Source organism: Lolium rigidum, chromosome 6 (assembly GCF_022539505.1).
Source record: "Lolium rigidum isolate FL_2022 chromosome 6, APGP_CSIRO_Lrig_0.1, whole genome shotgun sequence".
NCBI lineage: Eukaryota > Viridiplantae > Streptophyta > Magnoliopsida > Poales > Poaceae > Lolium > Lolium rigidum.
The window spans coordinates 103,604,130-103,624,903 of record NC_061513.1 but is presented as its reverse complement, the minus strand read 5'-3'; the positions used below and the strand labels follow the sequence as shown (position 1 = coordinate 103,624,903).

The window sequence follows — 20,774 nt, the reverse complement described above, 5'->3', positions numbered from 1 at the left end:
TTCAAAACTTGAAAAGCTCTAGCACATGATTTAATCCCTGCTTCCCTCTGTGAAGGGCCTTTCTTTTACTTTATGTTGAGTCAGTTTACCTACTTCTTTCTATCTTAGAAGCAAACACTTGTGTCAACTGTGTGCATTGATTCTTACATGCTTTCTTATTGCACTTATTATATTACTTTGTGTTGACAATTATCCATGAGATATGCATGTTGAAAGTTGAAGGCAATTTCTGAAACTTAAATATTCCTTTGTGTTGCTTCAAAATCTTTTATTAAGAATCTATTGCTTTATGAGTTAACTCTTATGCAAGACTTTTTGATGCTTGTCTTGAAAGTACTATTCATGAAAAGTTTTTGCTATATGATTAGTTGTTTAGTCACTATCTTTTGTTAGCAAACTATAGACCATTGCTTTGAGTCACTTCATTCATCTCATATGCTTTACAATAGTATTGATCAAGATTATGTTGGTAGCATGTCACTTCAGAAATTATTCTTTTTATCGTTTACCTACTCGAGGGCGAGTAGGAACTAAGCTTGGGGATGCTTGATACGTCTCCAACGTATCTATAATTTCTTATGTTCTATGCTAGTTTTATGACAATACCTACATGTTTTATTCACACTATATAATGTTTTTATGCATTTTCTGGGGCTAACCTATTAACAAGATGCCACAGTGCCAGTTCCTGTTTTTTGCTGTTTTTTATTTCAGAAAAGTTGTTTTACAAATATTCTCGGAATTGGACGAAACAAAAGCCCACGGCCCTATTTTCCACGGAGTGTTCTAGAAGACCGAAGAGGAGTCGAGGAAGGCCAGCAGGGGGCCCTCCCCATATGGCGGCACGGGGGGCCCCACTGCCGCGCCGAGACGTGGGGAGGGAGCCCCCTGGCTCCCCCGATGCTGCCCCTTCACCTATTTATTCCTTCGTCCCCGAAAACTCTAATACCGAGAGCCAAAATACCAGAACAGTTCCAGAGACGCCGCCGCCGTCAACCCTAACTCGGGGGGTTCAGAAGATCTCCTCCGGCACCCTGCGGGAGAGGGGAATCATCACCGGAGGGCTCTACATCACCATGCCCGCCTCCGGACTGATGCGTGAATAGTTCATCCTTGGACTACGGTGTTGGAGATATGCCCAAGAGGCAATAATAAAATGGTTATTATAATATATCTTTGAGTTTATGATAATGTTTACATACCATGCTATAATTGTATTACCCGAAACATTGATACATGTGTGTTATGTGAACAACAAAGAGTCCCTAGTATGCCTCTTAACTAGTTTGTTGATTAATGGATGATTAGTTTCATAATCATGAACATTGGATGTTATTAATAACAAGGTTATATCATTGTATGAATGATGTAATGGACACACCCAATTAAGCATAGCATAAGATCACGTCATTAAGTTATTTGCTATAAGCTTTCGATACATAGTTACCTAGTCCTTATGACCATGAGATCATGTAAATCACTTATACTGGAAAGGTACTTTGATTACATCAAACGCCACTCGCGTAAATTGGTGGTTATAAAGGTGGGATTAAGTATCCGGAAAGTATGAGTTGAGGCATATGGATCAACGAGTGGGATTTGTCCATCCCGATGACGGATAGATATACTCTGGGCCCTCTCGGTGGAATGTCGTCTAATGTCTTGCAAGCATATGAATAAGTTCATAAGAGACCACATACCACGGTACGAGTAAAGAGTACTTGTCAGGAGACGAGGTTGAACAAGGTATAGAGTGATACCGATGATCAAACCTCGGACAAGTAAAATACCGCGTGACAAAGGGAATTGGTATTGTATGTGAATGGTTCATTCGATCACTAAAGTCATCGTTGAATATGTGGGAGCCATTATGGATCTCCAGATCCCGCTATTGGTTATTGGTCGGAGAGAGTTCTCACCCATGTCCACATAGTTCGCGAACCGTAGGGTGACACACTTAAGGTTTGATGTTGAAATGGTAGAACTTGAATATGGAATGGAGTTCGAAGTATTGTTCGAAGTCTCGGATGGGATCCCGGACATCACGAGGAGTTCCGAATGGTCCGGAGAATAAGATTCATATATAGGAAGTCATTTTATAAGTTTGAAAATGATCCGGTGATTTTACGGAAGGTTCTAGAAGGTTCTAGAAAAGTCCGGAAGGAATCACTAAGGAAGGAGGAGTCCCGGAGGGACTCCACCTCCCCATGGCCGGCCAACCCTAGAAGGGGAGTCCAAGGTGGACTCCACCAAGGGGGCCGGCCACCCCCCTTCATGGAAGGGTGGGAATCCCACTTGGGTGGGAGTCCCACCTTGGGTAGGTTTCCCTACTACATGGAAGGTTCTTGTGTTGGGGTCTTATTCGAAGACTTGTAGTCCAACACTTGGGGATCCACCTATATAATGAGGGGCATAGGGGAGGGGGCCGGCCACCACAAAGCCAATAAGCTGGCCGCACCCCTTGAGTCAGGCCACCCCCTCTCCCAAACCCTAGCCGCCCCCTCTCTTCTCCACCTCTCCCGCACGCTTAGCGAAGCTCCGCCGGAGTTCTCCATCGCCACCGCCACCACACCGTCATGCTGCCGGATTCAAGGAGGAGCTACTACTTCTGCTGCCCGCTGGAACGGGGAGAAGGACGTCGTCTTCATCAACACCGAACGTGTGACCGAGTACGGAGGTGCTGCCCGATCGTGGCACCGTGATCAAGATCTTCTACGCGCTTTTGCAAGCGGCAAGTGATCGTCTACCGCAGCAATAAGAGCCTACTCTTATAGGCTTTGGAAATCTTCAAGGGTGAGTCTCGATCATCCCCTCGTTGCTCCCGTCTTTTAGATTGCATCTTGGCTTGGATTGCGTTCTCGCGGTAGGAAATTTTTGTTTTCTAAGCAACGAATCCCTACATACGGGTCCATAGCAGTAGCTAGATGGTTGTCTTCTCCTATTGTGCTATCATGTTTAGATCTTGTGAGCTGCCTATCATGCTCAAGATCATCTATTTGTAATGCTACATTTTGTGTTTGTTGGGATCCGATGAATATGGAATACTATGTCAAGTTGATTATAGATCTATCTTATATGTGTTGTTTATGATCTTGCATGCTCTCCGTTGCTAGTAGAGGCTCTGGCCAAGTTGATACTTGTGACTCCAAGAGGGAGTATTTATGCTAGATAGTGGGTTCATGTCTCCATTGAATCTGGGGGAGTGACAGCAACCCCTAAGGTTGTGGATGTGCTGTTGCCACTAGGGATAAAACATCAATGCTTTGTCTAAAAATATTTGTATTGTTTACATTACGCACAGTACTTAATACAATTGTCTGTTTCTTGCAACTTAATACTGGAAGGGGTGCGGATGCTAACCCGAAGGTGGACTTTTTAGTCATAGATGCATGCTGGATGGCGGTCTATGTTCTTTGTCGTAATGCCCTAAGTAAATCTCATAGTAGTTATCATGATATGTATGTGCATTGTTATGCCCTCTCTATATGTCAATTGCCCAACTGTAATTTGTTTACCCAACATGTTATTTATCTTATTGGGGAGACACCACTAGTGAACTGTGGACCCCGGTCCATACTTTTACATCTGAAATACAACCTACTGCAATCATTGTTCTCTTTTGTTTTCTGCAAGCAAACATCATTTTCCACACCATACGTTTAATCCTTTGTTTTCAGCAAGCCGGTGAGATTGACAACCTCACTGTTAAGTTGGTGCAAAGTAGTTTGATTGTGTTGTGCAGGTTCCACGTTGGCACCGGAATCCCTGGTGTTGCGCCACACTACACTCCTTCACCAACAACCTTCACGTGGTCTTCATCTCCTACTGGTTCGATAACCTTGGTTTATCACTGAGGGAAAACTCGCTGCTGTACTCATCATACCTTCCTCTTGGGTTCCCAACGGACGTGTGCTTTACCGTCACAAGCACCTCGCGCTTGAGCCCGGCTGCCAGCTCACCTTCCTCTACGAGGGGGACGGCGAGATGATCGTCAAGGTGTTCGACGACACAGCATGCCGCATGCACTACCACACCGGCGAATCCGGCTCGGACACCGATAGTTAGAACTTCGAGTGTTCTTTCTTTGCAGCGAATCTGGCTATAGGCCGACGAAGCCGATAGTGGAGGTCTCTGTCTGTTCTTCCTCGGTAGAACCAACAAGGGCACCATCTCCTCCCGCTGGATTTTCCAGTTTGGGTGATTGGGTGTGCCCTCGAATGTTCTTTCTTGGCAGCGAACATACGGAAATCAACACAACTGACTTCTTTTAAAAAAAAAATTATATTTGTGTCGACCATGGTTCAAACTATGTGTTAGTTTGTGTAAACCATGTTCCAAACTATGTGTTAGTTTGTGTAAAATCATGTTTCAAAATGTAATATTTGAAACTATGTTTAAATGGAGAAGAGGAAAAAAAAGAAAAAAATAAATAAATGCGTCGCCCCGCTGGAGCAGCCCCCAGACGCAAACGGACGTGCGGACAAACACGGTCATTTTACCGTCCGAAGCGCGACGTAAACGGACGCTCGCGGACATTAAAATGCGTCGCGCCGCTGGAGATGCCTAAGGGCTTCATTGAAAAAAAGTAAAATCGGAGAACTCAAATTACCATCGGACGGCTTAGACCATCCTCCTTCCGGTCCCACCCAATCCACTCCGCCTAGCTTTTCCGCTCCACTCTGCTCCGTGCGTCCCCAAACAAGCTCCACACTTCTCGCCGCCGCCAAAACCAAACCCCTGACCGCCGGCGGGCGGCGGCGGCTATGCTTCTCTACCATCGAATCCTGCCTCGCCTCCTCACCCTCACCCTCACCCTCCCCTCCAGACCGGCCTCACAGCTCCTCCTCCGCCCCTCCCGCTTCCCACCCCGCCGCCCCTTACTGCCTCGCTGCGCCGCGCTCTGCCAGCTCGCGGACCCCCAAACCGTAGTAGACCACTCCGACGCCGAAGAGCCCGAAGACCACTTCGATGCCGAAGAGCCCGAAAACCAATTCGACGCCGAAGAGCCCCTGGGGGATGTGCAGGTAAAGCTGCCCCTCGACCGGCTCTTCCTGCCGCCGGGGGCGAAGGTGACCCCGGGGGACGAGGAGGGCGTGACCGCGCGGGTCCTCAAGGGCTCCAACATTGTGCTCGGCACGTACGCGCGAGGCGACGCGCAGGTGGTTAACGCGGATTTCGTCAAGAGCAGCGTGCGCCCCGATGACTGCCCCAAGGATGGCCGGCCCGAGTTCGCGCTCGTCGGCCGCTCCAACGTCGGCAAGTCGTCGCTGCTCAACTCGCTTGTCCGCCGCAAGAAACTCGCGCTCACCTCCAAGAAGCCTGGTTGGTCGCGCTTCATTGTTCCTGTTTTTTTATTTTTTATTTTGTTGCCTCAGTATATGCTACAAATGTAATGCTATCCGGGTTTAGGGTTTAGTGGCTGAAATAGGACCTCTGTTCATTTTTGGAGGAGGCGATTACCTAGTTGATATCACTGGCTTTGCCAGTAATTATGGATCTGGTAGAATCGGGCTATTCTGGGATTTGAGTGCCCAATTGTGTTTGGGTCCTACATTAGGCTGTACAAACCTAAATCTTAATCTTATGTGTTTGGGTCCTACATTAGGCTGTTCGATGCCCTTACATGTTTTTTTAAGGCCGTTTATACTATGACAGAGTCACCTGGCTGTACATGCTTATTGTTGTAATGTTGCGCTTTCAGAAGGTATGGTACTGTGGTCTTTAGGTTTATTTCGTTGGCCACATGTTTATCTTCTAAGATCTTAATTGTCGGTCCAAATGGAATCTGAGACTGGAATGGCGAAAGGGCCATGAAACTGTGCTGTATAAGTTCCATATCACGTTTGTTTTGCCCAACTGTTTAGAGCTATCATACCATGTAAGATTAAGAAACTACAATTGTCTGTTTATTGTAACAATAAAGTTACTTCAATCACATGGAGTTCTGAGGCGGTCTAGCATTTCTCTGTAATATGTTAGGATTATTTTTACGCTTTACACTTCTCAGATATGCTGTAGTACAAGTGTTTATAAATATAACTCTTGCTGATTTCATTAATTTTCTTATTGTGTTTGTCATTGCAGGCAAGACCCAGTGTATCAATCATTTTATAATAAATGACAGCTGGTACCTTGTTGACTTGCCTGGTTATGGGTACACTACTGCTCTTAACTCACTTTACGTTCCATTTCTTATTTCTAAATAAATTCTTAACCATGTAGATGAACATATTCAAAATGTTTGGGCATTTAACTTCATGTCTTTTTGGTTGCCATGGAACTTAATGACATCTCTTTCTAATTACCATTCCTGCATCAATTTTGATGTTACGAATCCATGGGAATTGAAGTTGGAGCATTACATGTTCATTTTCCACTACTACCAAATATCATATTATTGAAATTTATAGACTAGCTTAACTCGACTCTTAAGTAGTAAATCTGGCTATCGTTTTTGAAGTGTCAGCCTCCTTTTAGTTAAAGCCTTATCGGATGCCTATTTTTTAATTTGCTGCCTACCATCGAAGACTTCGTTACTGAATAAATTCTATGCTGCATAGGTAGTATCTGCAGGAAGAAAAAATGATTTGATTAAATCAAGGTTACAATTTTAGTGAAAGCAGGGTACTTTAACCTGGAGTTCTAGACTCTGTAAGAAACATGATTATGGTGACCGAATTGTTGCCAATCACTTGGAAATCTAGTTGATATTTTGGAGTTCAGAATTATGTCCATGCCATGAGTATTGACTGTGACATGTTTACTCAATATTTTTTTATTAATTTGAGTTACTTAATGATGTTTCATATATGCCAAAAAAAGAGTAGGTCTTGTGTGTTTCTCTGGACCTGCTTTATGTACGTTAATAACCAAAATTCATGTGCTTATTCGAACATACCGCAAATGGTGAATGGATTCATGACAACATTTGTTGAAGTTTATTGTTTTGTGAAATATTCTCCGTCTTCTGGTTTTAACTAGAGCCTCTATCGAACAGATATGCTTCAGCACCGCAGGAAGCTCGTAAAGATTGGGATGAATTTACTAGAAATTACTTCCTCAGCAGGGATAATTTGGTGTCAGTTTTTCTCCTAATAGATGCAAGTATTCCTGCTAAGAAGATTGATCTTGACTATGCTAGTTGGCTTGGGCAAAACAAGGTAAGCCATCTTTCCCAAACAACTAAATCTTCATATGTCAAGTAACTATGCGTTCAATTCTTCTTTCATAATGTTAGGAGTAGGAGTAATTCAAGTTCATCTTAACAAGAGAAAACGTTTTATTAATAATAATGTGTAAAAGCAGGATAAAATTTGCTAGTACGTCATGTTCACATACGTTCATGATTCTAGCAATGGACTGAACAGACATTCATAACAGTTTTCTTTATTATTTTTTTGGCAAACAATAGAGATGCACCTATTGTAAAGTCTTCTTAACTATCTACACCTTTTGCCTATTGGACTACCGATTATGCGAGTTGATCATGTTACACGAATTGACATGAAATTAGTCAATCTGTTTACCCATCACATTCAAAGATGTCTTTCTCCATTTCTAACGAATGCACCACTGAAATCTTGCAGACGACATAAAACTGGACACCTACCCCTGTCCCAAATTATGATCTCAATGTCCTGCTCTCGTTGATTTTACATCTCCGATGAAACAAATTACAATGCTATTGCCCCCCCCCCCCCCCGCCCGCACCTCACGACTACGCCCACCAGGGCTTGGGTTGTGCATCCTCTTCTTAGCAATAATTTGCATAGAGATTTGCTAGTGTCATCCAAGATGCAGTCCTTAATGTGGGGTGTGGTGTATCACAAGAACGAATCTCATCCATTCTAGGAAAATGCAGGAGCATTTGTTCATGCTTTTTGATTGGGTTCTGTTTGACCTGGGTTTGTTTTGGCCTTGCGCTATTTCTCTAGCTAAGATGTCAATGGTTTTACTTTTGGGCCAATTCATTTGAGCATTTTGTTTCATTTCTTCGCCATCGACGTGTGATTTCAGCAACACCATTGCACTATAGGTGATCCTAAGAGTACTTTCCTTATTCTTGCCTTTGTCCTCCCCCCTATGTGATATAATGATACTACATCTGATCCAAATTAGTTGTCGCAGGTTCAGTGAACCTAGACAGATTCAGGCAACATTCTCCTAAATCTGCGATTATTAATTTGGATCGGAGGAAGTAACAAAATTTAAAAATCAGTTATCTATGGAGTGTGGGCCACCATATGAAAACACCACAAACTATAAAAGAGCACATGACATCAAGCCGATAAACTAAGTAGTGTCTTCTGTGGATATGATAAATGCAGCACGTACATAAATCAGTCCTCTCTAGACAAGCAAAAACCTCATGAACATGAGGTAGTTCAAATGAACAGTTGAAACCTACAGATAATGATCTGACGAAATTAGTCACTGTAGTGTATATGGTTAAACATGAAGCAAGGGTTAGGAGAGTTTACTCCCAAGTTGTATAGGATATTTCTGAAAGAGTGAATAGAATAAATCTTTGTAAGGCTACCGATAAACTAACAAATGAAGTAATGTCTTCTGTGGATATGGTAAATGCAGCACGTACATAAATATGTCTTCTTTAGACACGCAAGAACCCATGCAGGTGTGGTAGTTAAAATGCACAGTTGAATCCTGCAGATAATGATCTGACAAAATTAGTCACTGCAGTGTGTATGGTGAAACATGAGGCAAGGGTTAGGAGAGTTTACTCCAAGTTGACAGGATATTTCTGAAAATACACGTAGAGAATGATTAGAAAAAAAACCTTTGGATGAAGGCCACCGATAAACTAGCACATGAAGTAATGTCTTCTGTGGATACAATAAATGCAGCACATACATAAACCAGTCTTCTTTAGACATCAAAACCTCATGAATGTGAGGTAGTTCAAATGAACAGTTGAAACCTGCAGAGAACGGTCTGACGAAATTAGTCACTGTAGTGTGTATGGCGAAACATGAAGCAAGGGTTAGGAGAATTTAGTCCAAGCTGTATAGAAAATTTCTGAAAATACATGTAGAGAGTGAACAGAATAAAATCTTTGGATGAAGTTAATTGAAACCCAAAGTAAAACTATTGATCATTTTGTTCAGAAATGAGTGACAAATGAAAATATCAAATGGCCTCATAGAGTACCCTGGAAAAACAGAGTGCATTAATGCAGTTGAAAGTAAAAATATCAGATAAAGTGCCCCAACAAAAGGAGCATGAAAGCAATATCTCTATGTTTGCTTAATTTGAATGGGTTCTGTTGAATTTGCATATTCAAATTCCTGCCAACATTTCAGATTTTTAAGTGGATGCTTGTGACAAATGTTCTCATTGTTGACCTTTAGATTTCTTTTCTATCTTTCAAGAGTAGGTTTCCATCAAATAGGTGAAGAGCTCTTAGTCTACTTCGGTTAATTAGTGTATACAGATAAATTCCAAATATGACCACTGTGAAGAGAAATATCTATAATCCCCTAACATTGAGGCTCCGATTTTCACTTCCTGGATTTGGAAGTCTAAATGCACGCCTAAGATAAAATCTTTTTTCTGGCTTCTAGCTAACAACCGGTTAAACACAAATGACATGCTAATGAGGAAAAGCTTCAATCTTAATGACCATGGGCTATGCCAAATCTGCGACAATGGATCGTTGGAAACCAGGAACCATCTTTTTTGGATCTGTAGTTTCAGCAGGCAATGCTGGCAATCAATCAACATATCTTTAGATGACAGCCTAGAACTCCCTCAGATGATTACTGCTGCAAAACACAACTTTGGAAGACCCTTTTTCTTTGAAGCTTTTGCCACGGCTTGCTGGAATATTTGGAAGCAGAGGAACACTCTCGTTTTTTATTATTTAGCGCCTTCTACCAGAGCTTGGTCCTTTTCCTTTAAAAGAGACCTCTTCCTTCTTTCTTACAGAATGAAGGATGATCTGAAATCTCCTCTCATTACCTGGCTAGACTCTCTGTAATTTTTTGGGCTAAGCCCTTTTGTACATTCTCCTCTCTCTTGTACATATGTTTTCTCTTTTAATAAAATTTACTGTCGGGGCCTCCCCTACAGTTTTCAGTTCAAAAAACAAATCCCCTAACAAGTTTCTTTTTTTCGGAGGAACTAGCAGAAGTGTTGCCTTTCTCCTTAGAAGAAATTGAGTTGTCCCGTTAGTAAGGGAAAACGAGGCATCAACCAGGGCCCTACCAAGTTTCTGAGTGTAATATCTATGAAATGTTTGTTATTTGGTAGAGTTGCACTTTTCTAAGATAATGGAAGCTTTTATTACCCTGGCCTCTGCATCATAGATGTATACAACCCAACTTATTACATTATTTATTACAAGTCAAAACGTTGGCCTAACAAAAAAAAAAGGATAGATCATAAAGACATAACAAGCCAACAAAAATAGGGAGTGACAGCACGCTGTCCAAACTGGAACATAAACTCCCTGGTAATCTACTTTAGCTTCTTGGTGCCAAGCTCCATTGCCTCACTGCGCTGCGCCTTCTGTGACAGTGCCCATAATGGCAACCAACGGGTGCATGATAGTAACACCTGTATACATGATTGAACTTTCTTGTTGTCAAAGACAACATTATTTCTGCATACCTAGTCGAATAAGCCAAACAAAACAAAAACCCGCTGCAGCTCCAACAGTGTTCAGGAAATCGGCCAGTTATCCCTGCTCGGAGGGTCAGCGAGTAGCCGATAAACTGATAAATTGGCGATTAACTGATTAACTGGCCGATTAGCCTATTAATCCTCTACTCGCCATCCAACCGAACAGCTACCTGTTAACGATTTCCAGAACAATGGCTCCAACCAAGAAGTGGTCTTAACTACTTCTGTACTCCCTGCAGCCATGACCCAAAAACGTGTGAATCACTACACAGTGGAGTAATATTAAAAGCTAAATACACAGGGCGCCATGCAGTAGGTGACACGTGACAATCGAAAAAAGGTGTTGGATAGTTTCTTGTTCATAATGTGCAGTGTGCTTTCTTTGTTGCTTATAACATGGCCTTTTATTTTTGTTTCTGGATAGTGTCTATATATCTGCCACAAATCTGCCAGCTGCAGCTTGATTGCGGACTCCCTATCTCGTTTCCGGGAGTTAAAACTTGTCACTGCAAAGTGAAAGTATTAGTATCTTTGCCTTTTGCGATGAGCATGTTAGACTCTTTTTTTCGAGGAACCGGCAGGAGCACTGCCTTTTCATTCGATGAAAGATATGTAATCTGTACAGAGTGGTGGCTTGTTTTTGAAGGGGACATGTCTAAACCTATAAGTTCAGAAAAAAAATTCTCTAGCTAACAGCAACACTCGCTGCCTGCCTCCAGGCCATGTTGTACTGCCTGATGTCCCGAAAGCTAGCTCAGTCACCTCAAAATGAGTCAGATTAGTGCTGCGACGTCGCTCCTTGTATAGAAGCCTTCCACTGCGGAGTCGCCCTGTCTCTTTGGGAAATTAGCATTCTGTCCCAGCATTGGAACGTGGTAGTATCTTAACAAGTAACAATATGGACCTGGAGGGTGGAGCAAGTTCTCGTTCCATTCTGTGCGTAGTACTGCTACTGTAGTGTCCCCACTCAACTACCACTCTTTGCAACAAGGCCCGAGCTTGTCCTACCCAGTCAATAGATCAGTAGTGTTCGTTAAGCTCTTGTGTCCTTTTATTGGTGCCTCCCCACCCCACAACCATTATTTTCTCTTTTGCGAGTTTGGACCGTCCTCTTTCTTGTTTTGTTGCAATTCAGTGCAAAACACTCCTCTTTGGACAAGGACCTATGTTTGAGTCATTGCGTATGTCCTGTGGACATCCATTTACGTATTCCTTGTTTCGGACATGCACATTAATGGACTGCCCTTCTGTGTGGGTATAATAAAAATCAAGATCCAAAGAATGCATTATTGTCTTCCATATTTATTTATTTCTTCTCTTGTTGCATTGATGTCTAAATCTGATTAGTTACGTATAGATGTGCATTGTATCTTGCAGTGTATATACAACTACTACTACATCAGATATGCATTATTGCTGCTTGAGGCATGTGAGAAATTTGGTACTCTGTAGCTAAGTTTTGTTAATGGAGCTGGGTGTGAATCCCCTATGATAAAGAAAAGGCTACTAAATGTTCAATTCCAATGTTCTTATGTTCCAATTCGATGCTCATCTTTTCAGGTCCCGATGACACTGGTGTTCACAAAATGCGACAAACGCAAGAAGAAGAAAAACGGCGGCAAGAGACCAGAAGAAAACGTAGAAGCCTTCCAGAGCCTGATCCGTGAATACTTTGAGGCAGCACCTCCCTGGATAATGACGAGCAGCGTAACCAACCAAGGCAGAGACGAGATACTCCTGCACATGTCTCAGCTCAGGAACTATTGGCGCAAGCATTAAGATGGAATAACATATATAGGACCGAAGCAACAGCAAAACTGTTACGCTTTGATGCATCGATCGGCACCTTTGCAATCAGGATCTTCATCAACTAATTTCGCCTTTTGAGCTGTGGATTGCCCCAATTGCCCTCGTCCATGATTACTCAATACGCAAACCGGGACTACAGACAAGCCGCTGAAATCAACAACCCTGTTTCTTTTTTCAATGTCTGTATAACCGTACAATCTCAACGTTTTGTCCTTGTTACTTTCTGAATATATATAAGATTATGCAATCTGTAGATTAATAAAGAACTCATGTGTCAGCTAACCATCATTGGGAATCTAACATTTCTTGTTTATTATTTGCTCCCTTGTACCCTGCATGGCACAAATGGCAGGAGATACATGCACTTCTTGACTAGTCAATCATTTCCGTGGTGTACAGAGTGCAGTGAAAGTGAACATTATTGGGTTGTATCATATACAGTTGTTCCTTTTCATCCAAGAGTCAATTAAGAAAATATTGAGCTGCCTGGAGGCACAGAACCCTGGTCAGATAATTGCAGGCTGGCTGCACTGTAACGTGCGCTCATAGTTCCTGAGGTCCTGATACTCATGCACGCCTGGTTTGTTAGGCTGATCTGTCATGAGTTTTGTATTAGCAGCAGCAGCAACACCGGCTCGTTTGTCTTTGCAAGGGTCAAAATCGTTAAAAGCTGTGCGCCGTCTAAGCGATAGGTGTAGGCAGATAGATACCTGTAGGCCAGAAGAACAGCTCAGCTGCTTTCACACAGCTGGTGGGCGCATTCTTCACTAAACAACGCATACTTAATGCCACGGACGGACATGGATTTAAGAAGGATTAACGGCGCGTACAGCCTGCCTGTACGCGGTCGTTCGCGTATTGCTCTGCGTTGCTGATTGCAACCGTAAAAGTATACAACGAGTAGTGGAGTACTAGTACCTGTAGTCCTGTACTATGTACTTGCTGGCGCTACTGTAGCAGTGGTGTACAGGCTGCTGCAGAGAAAGTTTGGCGCGGTCAAATCTGCGTGACATGGCCGGCCTGTTGTTGTGCAGTAAAACTGGGCAGCCTTGCGAAGGCCTGCTCCACGCGCAGAGAATGTATGCCAGATCGCCAACAAATCTATACCTCATTCGTTCTCTCCTTCCTTTGCAAAAATACACAAGTGACGGAAATTCAATTCGGCTCCCGGGTGCATATGCTCCCTCTATCAAAAAGTTATATTTCGAAATGTTGAAAAATTTTGACAAAAAATTCTACATATACATCTCCACAATATACGTACGTTCGTCAAGTTTCGCGAGGAACCAATATGTTTTGTGGTCTGTGTAAAAAAGAGAAAATTTATCTCCTGAAAAGCTTTATTTTCAGCATTGAATTTTGTCTTTTTTACACACGTCACACGACAAGTCGGATTTTTATGAAACAACTTTGTGAGCGCGTAGCACGTGAAGATGTACATTCGAATTTTTCATTTCAATTTTTTGAAATTTCAAAATGTATGTAACATGCATTTCAAAATAAAGGGAGCATATGCTCCCATGTGCCAAAACACCATTCCCACACAGTGAAACCTAGATTCATTTGAACCCGTTGTACTGAAGCGGCTAAAAATGGTATCTCTAGAGCTTTAAAAATTCCAAACAAATATTTTGCGCGTAGAGGACGCATGTATGTATGTGTGTACCTTTTTCATACTCAAATTTGAAAGTACGTAGTTTAGAAAAAATAATAAGTTTTAGATGAATAGTATGAAGGAAACTCACCTACACAGTAGTTTCCTGTAACTTACGGGTCGGACACTACATAACTTACTGATGGACTAAGTTTGCGTAAGAAAATCGCATACCTTCCTTTGGATATCTTTGGTGGCCCCATTTAAACGAAAGCGTCCTTGTGTCTGTACGGTTAAAATTTGAATCTGCCTCCAACCCACCGGTTCGACACAAACTAAACGGGTTGTCGTTCGAGACGTATTCCTAGCTCAAATTAGGGCCGCGAATGCGTCGGTGCGGACATGGAGCGGTCAGCTCGCGTGACCTACCAGGCCCTGCCCGTTAGGGACAGTGAAATCCAGCAGACCGAAATTATGCCCCCTCTCCTTCTTCGACTAGTACCAGCGAATGAGTGAGATCACCTACCTTGAATCCATGTACAATTATTTTCGAGCCATGATTGTGGTGTTCGGCAAACTTTATTCGAGAGAGCCAACCGTTGAGGACACAACACAGTTGTTGTCGATCAACGAGGCAAGAGGGTTTTCGAGGATGGTTGGTAGCATAGACTGCATGCACTAAGAGCGAAAGAACTGTCCATTTGCGTGGCAGGGTCAATACAACGGCCGTATCGAGGGATGCATTATCATTGCTGAGGTAGCGGCATCATATGATTTGTGGATTTGGCACTCTTTCTTTGACGTGGCCGATTCACACAATGACATTAATGTGCTCCACCGCTCTCCAGTATTCGACCGGCTTCTAATAGGTGTTACTCATATGGTAAACTATGAAATCAATGGCAAAGCATACGACAAGCCACACTATCTTGCTGATTGTATCTATCTTAACTGGGCCACGCTTATGAACACAACCCGCAAATGTGATACAAAGAAAACCAAGAGGTTTGCCCAGAGGCAAGGGTTTATGGTTTAGATGTATAAGTTTGTTGAGCATCACATTTGGAAGTTTCATTTTATTACATATCTATGTGCCAATTTAGGAAGAATAGGATGAGAAATAATCTAAAAATATATGGAGCCGCTGGGTATTCCGATTCCCGACGCAAACGATCAACCGTGAACAGGCAGCTAATTTTATGTCCTGACGCTAGAGATGCTCTTACTCTAGTACTAAAAAAAACTGTGTACTGAAACTGTACTGCAACTGAAACTGCAGTGTGCCCAGCAACAGGTTTTTGAGGACCAGTTACAAGAGATCGATTTTGCTGGCTGGTCGCTCCGTTCCCGTGCGGTGCTCACGAGCCATTTCGGCATGCGGCACACGGGCAAACGCAAGACGACGGCGGCGAGGGCCATTAGGCAGGCCAATCTTGTCAGTAAGCTAAATCCAGGAGATCGGCGGCGGGTAAACATGGGGATCCAAGACGCAGCCAGCCTGCGCGGGATAGCGCAGCATCGCGCGTAACCAACCGCGCGCCGCCTCGGGCCATTTCCTCCACTACGTTACTACGTGGCCGACGGCCGTCCCCATCGCCCGGCCACGACCGTGTCCCCCACCTTGGCCTTGGCGGTTCTCTTCCGATCGAGGGCGGCACACGGGGCGGTTAAAAGCCACCCTCAGCGCGCGCGAGGCCGCATTATCCCGGCGCGAATGCGATAGCAGACCAACTCCAACTCCACTCCATCCCTCTCCCGCCCCCGCACCTCGCGCGCGCTCTACCTATCCACGCACACGCACGCACGCAGGAACAGGGAGCCATGGACGGCGCCGGCAACGGCCGCAAGAAGCTCAAGCACCGCCTAGCCGCCATCCTTTCCGTCTTCTCCCGCCGCTCCGGCGGCAGGAAGCGCCGCGACGAGGCGGCCGCGCCGCCGCCGCTCGCATTGCCCTCCTACGCGCGCATGGGAGCGGGCGGCAACGGCAAGAAGGTCGGCGGGCAGCACGACCGCCGCCTCTCCGTCTCGGCGCGGCGCGCCATCCCGCTGATCCGCATCACCATCGACTGCGCCGGCCGCCGCTCCGTCGACGCCGCCGACCCGTCCCTCCTCGCGCCGCTCGACGCCAAGAACATGGAGACCAGCGAGTGGGAGGGCCGCCAGTGCCCGCCCTCCTCCCCCTTCCCCATCGCGCCCCTGCCACCGCTGCCAAAGTGGACCAAGGACCGGGCCAGCACCACCACCCGCCGGCTCTCCACGCACTCCTCCCGCAGCAGGCTCCTGATGAGCAGCTCCTCATCCGACGACGAGTACGACGAGCACTCCTCGCGGAACCTCTTCTCCTCCCGGAGCTTCTCATCCGACTCCTCCGACTTCTACAACTGCCCGCGCAAGAACACCGGCGCCACCACCAGAGCGCGCGCCTCCGTGTCCGGCCCGCCGTGCCGCGCCAGCGCGCGCCGTGGAGCGTCGCAGAGCTGCCGCTACAGCTTCGAGCTCCCGCGCGGGTCCACGGCCTCCGCGGCGACCGACGGCGGTTTCGCGGTCGTCAAGCGCTCCGCGGACCCGTACGAGGACTTCCGCAGGTCCATGGAGGAGATGATCGCCGGGTGGCCCGAGGGCGGACACGGCATCCAAGGCGAGGAGCAGGACGCGGAGGGGCTCCTCGAGACGTACCTCGTGCTCAACTCGCCGCGCCACTACCCGGCCATCCTCGCCGCCTTCGCCGACGTGCGGGAGACGCTCTGCCCCTCAACTCCATTCGATCGGCTGTGATGTTGGTAGGATTAACACTTTCGATCGAGCGAGACTGATGGCGCGCGCAACATCGAGTTGGACATTGTCCGACTTACTACATGCATTGTCTCTGTCATCGCTGAATCTCGGCCAAGGTCGCTAACTGCTTAATTGGTAGTTCCGTGCTCCGTAGTTGTTTCTGTCAGTGGTATTGGTACTGTACTGTACTACCTTAGTTTCTGGTTGTTAACTTCTAGGATTTCTACGATTTTACTTGTGTTTCGTGTAAATATGTGATTGTATATTTATGAAATTAGCAATGCCTAACACTTATCTTTCGTGAAAAAAGTACTAATACTCTATGAACAGTCAACACTAGACTTCCGTCAGGGACGGAGACAAGGGGGGCTTCCTTTGGACACAAACCATATCAACTCCTTATTTCTGTGATTTTAGCTATGCTCATGATTTTCCTTTGGACACAAGCCATAGCAACTCCTTATTTCTGTGATTTTAGCTAATTATGTCTCTCTCATACTAAGATTGTCCCCCTTATATTTCATTCCTAGCTCCGTCCCTGACTTCCGTACTCTGTAGTATGGTACTATACGTCTGTACCTTAGCTTGTGGATGTTAGAACATCTCCTTCTTTATAGTTTTTGTTCGGTTTCTCCCATCGATAAGATAACGTAAAATGAGGTGACTTGTGAATATTTTTACATGGGTATGAAAAACAACCCGCCTCAAATCGGTATTCGTGGGTTGAGTGGCGGAAGAGAGCCCAACCTCTATCCGTGCGGGGAAGATGGCGCGCTGAAATTTCCTATTCCCCTCTCACACACTTTTTCCTTCCGCGCATTCTCTTTCCGCCGCACCGCAGCCTCCCGCCATCTTTCTCACCTGCATCGACTAGGCCCCGACGCCTACGAGAGCCCCGCACCCTGCCACGTCGCCAGTAGGCCGAACCTGCAGGCAGACCTCATTTTCTTCCATCGAGCAAGATTTCGATGGCAGACGCTATGGATGCGCCGCAGAGGTTTGGTTCAGCCGCGGCTAGGACCTAGGCCGCCAGATTCAAACTCGCCGGAGCTCCTCCTATCGTGTCACGCTGCATCGACCCCGCCATCGGTAAAATTTGGTTCGGAATGATCTTCAAGTTCGTTCTATTGAGCGCGATTTGATTTTGACATAGGATTGTTGTAGATGACTTCTTCGTTGAGCTACGCGTTCCTTTTCGAGGACTCCTCGTCTTCGGACGATTTAGACATAGATGAACTACTCAACAACGACGACACCGAGCACATGATCCCCATCCTCGCCGCGAAGGAGCTTCAAGATAAAGCCAACCTCAAGAGGCAGCGCGGATCTACGGTCAGCCGCATTTGCATCCCGTGGAACCGAGCGCTCGAGCACGCCACACTAATCCAAGAACTTCACCGAGGTACCGAAATATCCGCCGCATCTTGTTAATAGAAGGTACCGGATGCGTCGTTGTTTGTTCATCGACATAGTCAAAGCTTGTGTGAGGCCAATTCTCGATATTTTACTTGACGGAGAAACATTGCCGGCGTCGTGGGGTTTAGCCCTTATCAAAAAAATATCCGCAGCTATGCGGGTGCTCACACATAGCTTCCCCACGGACTATACCGATGAGTAGATACAACCATTCAAGTCGTTCTGATGTTTTCCAAGGTGATGATCCGGGTGTTTGGTCGCGTTTATCTTCGATCTCCAAATGAAGAGGATCCATGAAAATTGACGGCGATGAAAGAGATGAGATGTTGGTCGGAAATGCTAGGGGGCGTAGATTGTGTGCTAGGGGGCACACTAAAATTTCCTATTCCCCTCCCACACACTTTTTTTTCCTTCCGCGCATCCTCTTTCCGCCGCACCGCCGCTGCCTCCCGCCATCTTACTCGCATGCATCGACCACGCCACGGTGGCTACGAGTGCCCCGCACCCCACCACGTCGGCAAATAGGTTGAATCTCCCGAGCGGGCCTCGTTTTCTTCCACAGAGCAAGATTTCGATGGAGGCCACTATGGATGCGCAACAGAGGTTTGATTCGGCCGCGGCTAGGACGTAGGCTGCCGGATTTGAACTCGCCGGAGCTCCTCCTATCACATCGAGCCGCATCGACCACGCCAGCGATAAAATTTGATTCCAAATGTTCTTCAAGTTCGTTCTATTGAGTGTGATTTTATTTTATTTTGACATAGGATTGTTGTAGATGTCTGCGTCGTTGAGCTACGAGTTCCTTTTCGAGGACTGCTCGTGTTCGCACGATTCAAACATAGATGAATTGCTCAACAACGACGAGACCGAGCACATGATCCTCATCCTCGCCGCGAAGGAGCTCCAAGATAGAGCCAACCTCAAGAGGCGGCACGAATCTATAGCCAACCGTATTTGCATCCCATGGAACCGAGCGCTCTGGCACACCACGCTAATGCAAGAACTTCACCGAGGTACCGACATGCCCGCCACATCTTTTTAGTAGAAGGTACCGGATGCGCCGTAGTTTGTTTGTCGACATAGTCAAATCTTGCAAGGCCAATTCTCGCTATTTTACTCGACAAAAGAAACATTGTCGGTGCCGTGGGGTTAGCCCTTATCAGAAAATATCCATGGCTATGCGGGTGCTCGCACATAGCTTCCCCATGGACTATACCGACGAGTAGATACAACCATTCAAGTCGTTCTGATGTTTTCCAAGGTGATGATCCGGGTGTTTCGTCGCGTGTATCTTCGATCTCCAAATGCTAGGGTGCGTAGATTTTATGCATTGAAGATGGAAGAATTTCCCAAAAGCATATCATTGACAATATTGCGGTGCGGATTAGAATATGCAAATATTTGATTTTACAGTTTTCGATTGACGGGATCTGATTGGTGCCGCCCGCGCGAACCCGGAATTCGCGTTTACGGCACCATGTACATGCAAGTTTACATATTGTGATTTAGGAGATTTGCTGGAGATGCTTTAACTTACGAATGTACACTTGTTTGAAGAGCACAGTGTTGTGTTTCGTGTGAATACCTGATAATTTTTTGCATCAACAATGCCGAACACCTATCTTTCGTTCTTTGGTTGATTCAACTCTAAAATAAAAAAGAACCAACATTTGACTAGAGAATTTTGCTTAGTTGAACTAGCTTAGCTGACAAAGAGTATTTATTCTCACTAGATGACGCAGAGTCTTTGGCGCATGTGGGCTCAATTTCAACCGAATACTCTAATATACTTTAGTTCAGAATATACCCCATGCTTTCATTCTGACTCTGCCCCTATCATCCCCTATCATCGATACAATAACAAACAAAATCTGGGGGAAGGAGTAGCCGGCAAACAAAGGAGAAGTGCCAAATTGGCAACGTCCTCTCCCTTGCAAGGCGTATGTCGCGGGCATTACCGAAATTATAATGTGCAAACGGGAGACTTTCCCGTTGATGATATTTTTCTTGTTTGCAGCCCCTGCTTCGGTATAGAGGTCGCGAGCTAGTAGGAGCAGCCATGTGCTGATGTGCGCGCGGGTTGGCGCGGTTGGTGACCACAATCCGATTGGTGGGAACGGTTGGGACGGCGAGCCGCACCAACCAACCACACATGACACCACCACCTACGCATCCGCGATTCCGAAGTGAAGCCATGCAACTGCGAACAAGAGATCACGTACGACGAGTGTCGCCGTCGGCCGCGCCGGCACGGCCATGAGCTATCGATCCAATCCAGCAGCGTCTTCACCGTTACCGGTGGCTCTGATAGCGGCGGTCCTGATAGCATTTTGGTGGCCGGTGTGGTTTATGGGCTCAACCCCCTGCCGGCTTCTTCGCGGAGGGCGCAAATCGGGTGTGCTGGTGCCTCACGGCACGTCGGTTTTCGCGGGTGAGGCTGCCTTGGCAGCGATTCGAAGCGACGGGTGCATCATAAATGCGACACCTCGGCTAAAGCGCGGCCGGCCGCCGATGAAACCACCGGTCCACGCGCAGCCGC

General features: G+C 45.8%; 2 protein-coding genes across 2 annotated transcripts; both read left to right on the top strand.

The window, feature by feature from the left end:
• The first annotated feature begins 4,648 nt into the window (after positions 1-4,648).
• Positions 4,649-12,766, top strand: LOC124666746 (GTP-binding protein At2g22870-like). The gene is made up of 4 exons (XM_047204077.1): positions 4,649-5,322; positions 6,085-6,154; positions 6,998-7,160; positions 12,202-12,766. Exons 1-4 carry the CDS (start codon positions 4,764-4,766, stop codon positions 12,418-12,420), a joined length of 1,011 nt encoding a protein of 336 aa, XP_047060033.1. The 5' UTR covers positions 4,649-4,763; the 3' UTR covers positions 12,421-12,766.
• A 3,099-nt stretch (positions 12,767-15,865) lies between these two features.
• Positions 15,866-16,819, top strand: LOC124663061 (transcription repressor OFP8-like). The gene has a single exon (XM_047200815.1). The coding sequence runs from the start codon at positions 15,866-15,868 to the stop codon at positions 16,817-16,819; it is 954 nt and encodes a 317-aa protein (XP_047056771.1).
• The last annotated feature ends 3,955 nt before the right edge of the window (positions 16,820-20,774 follow it).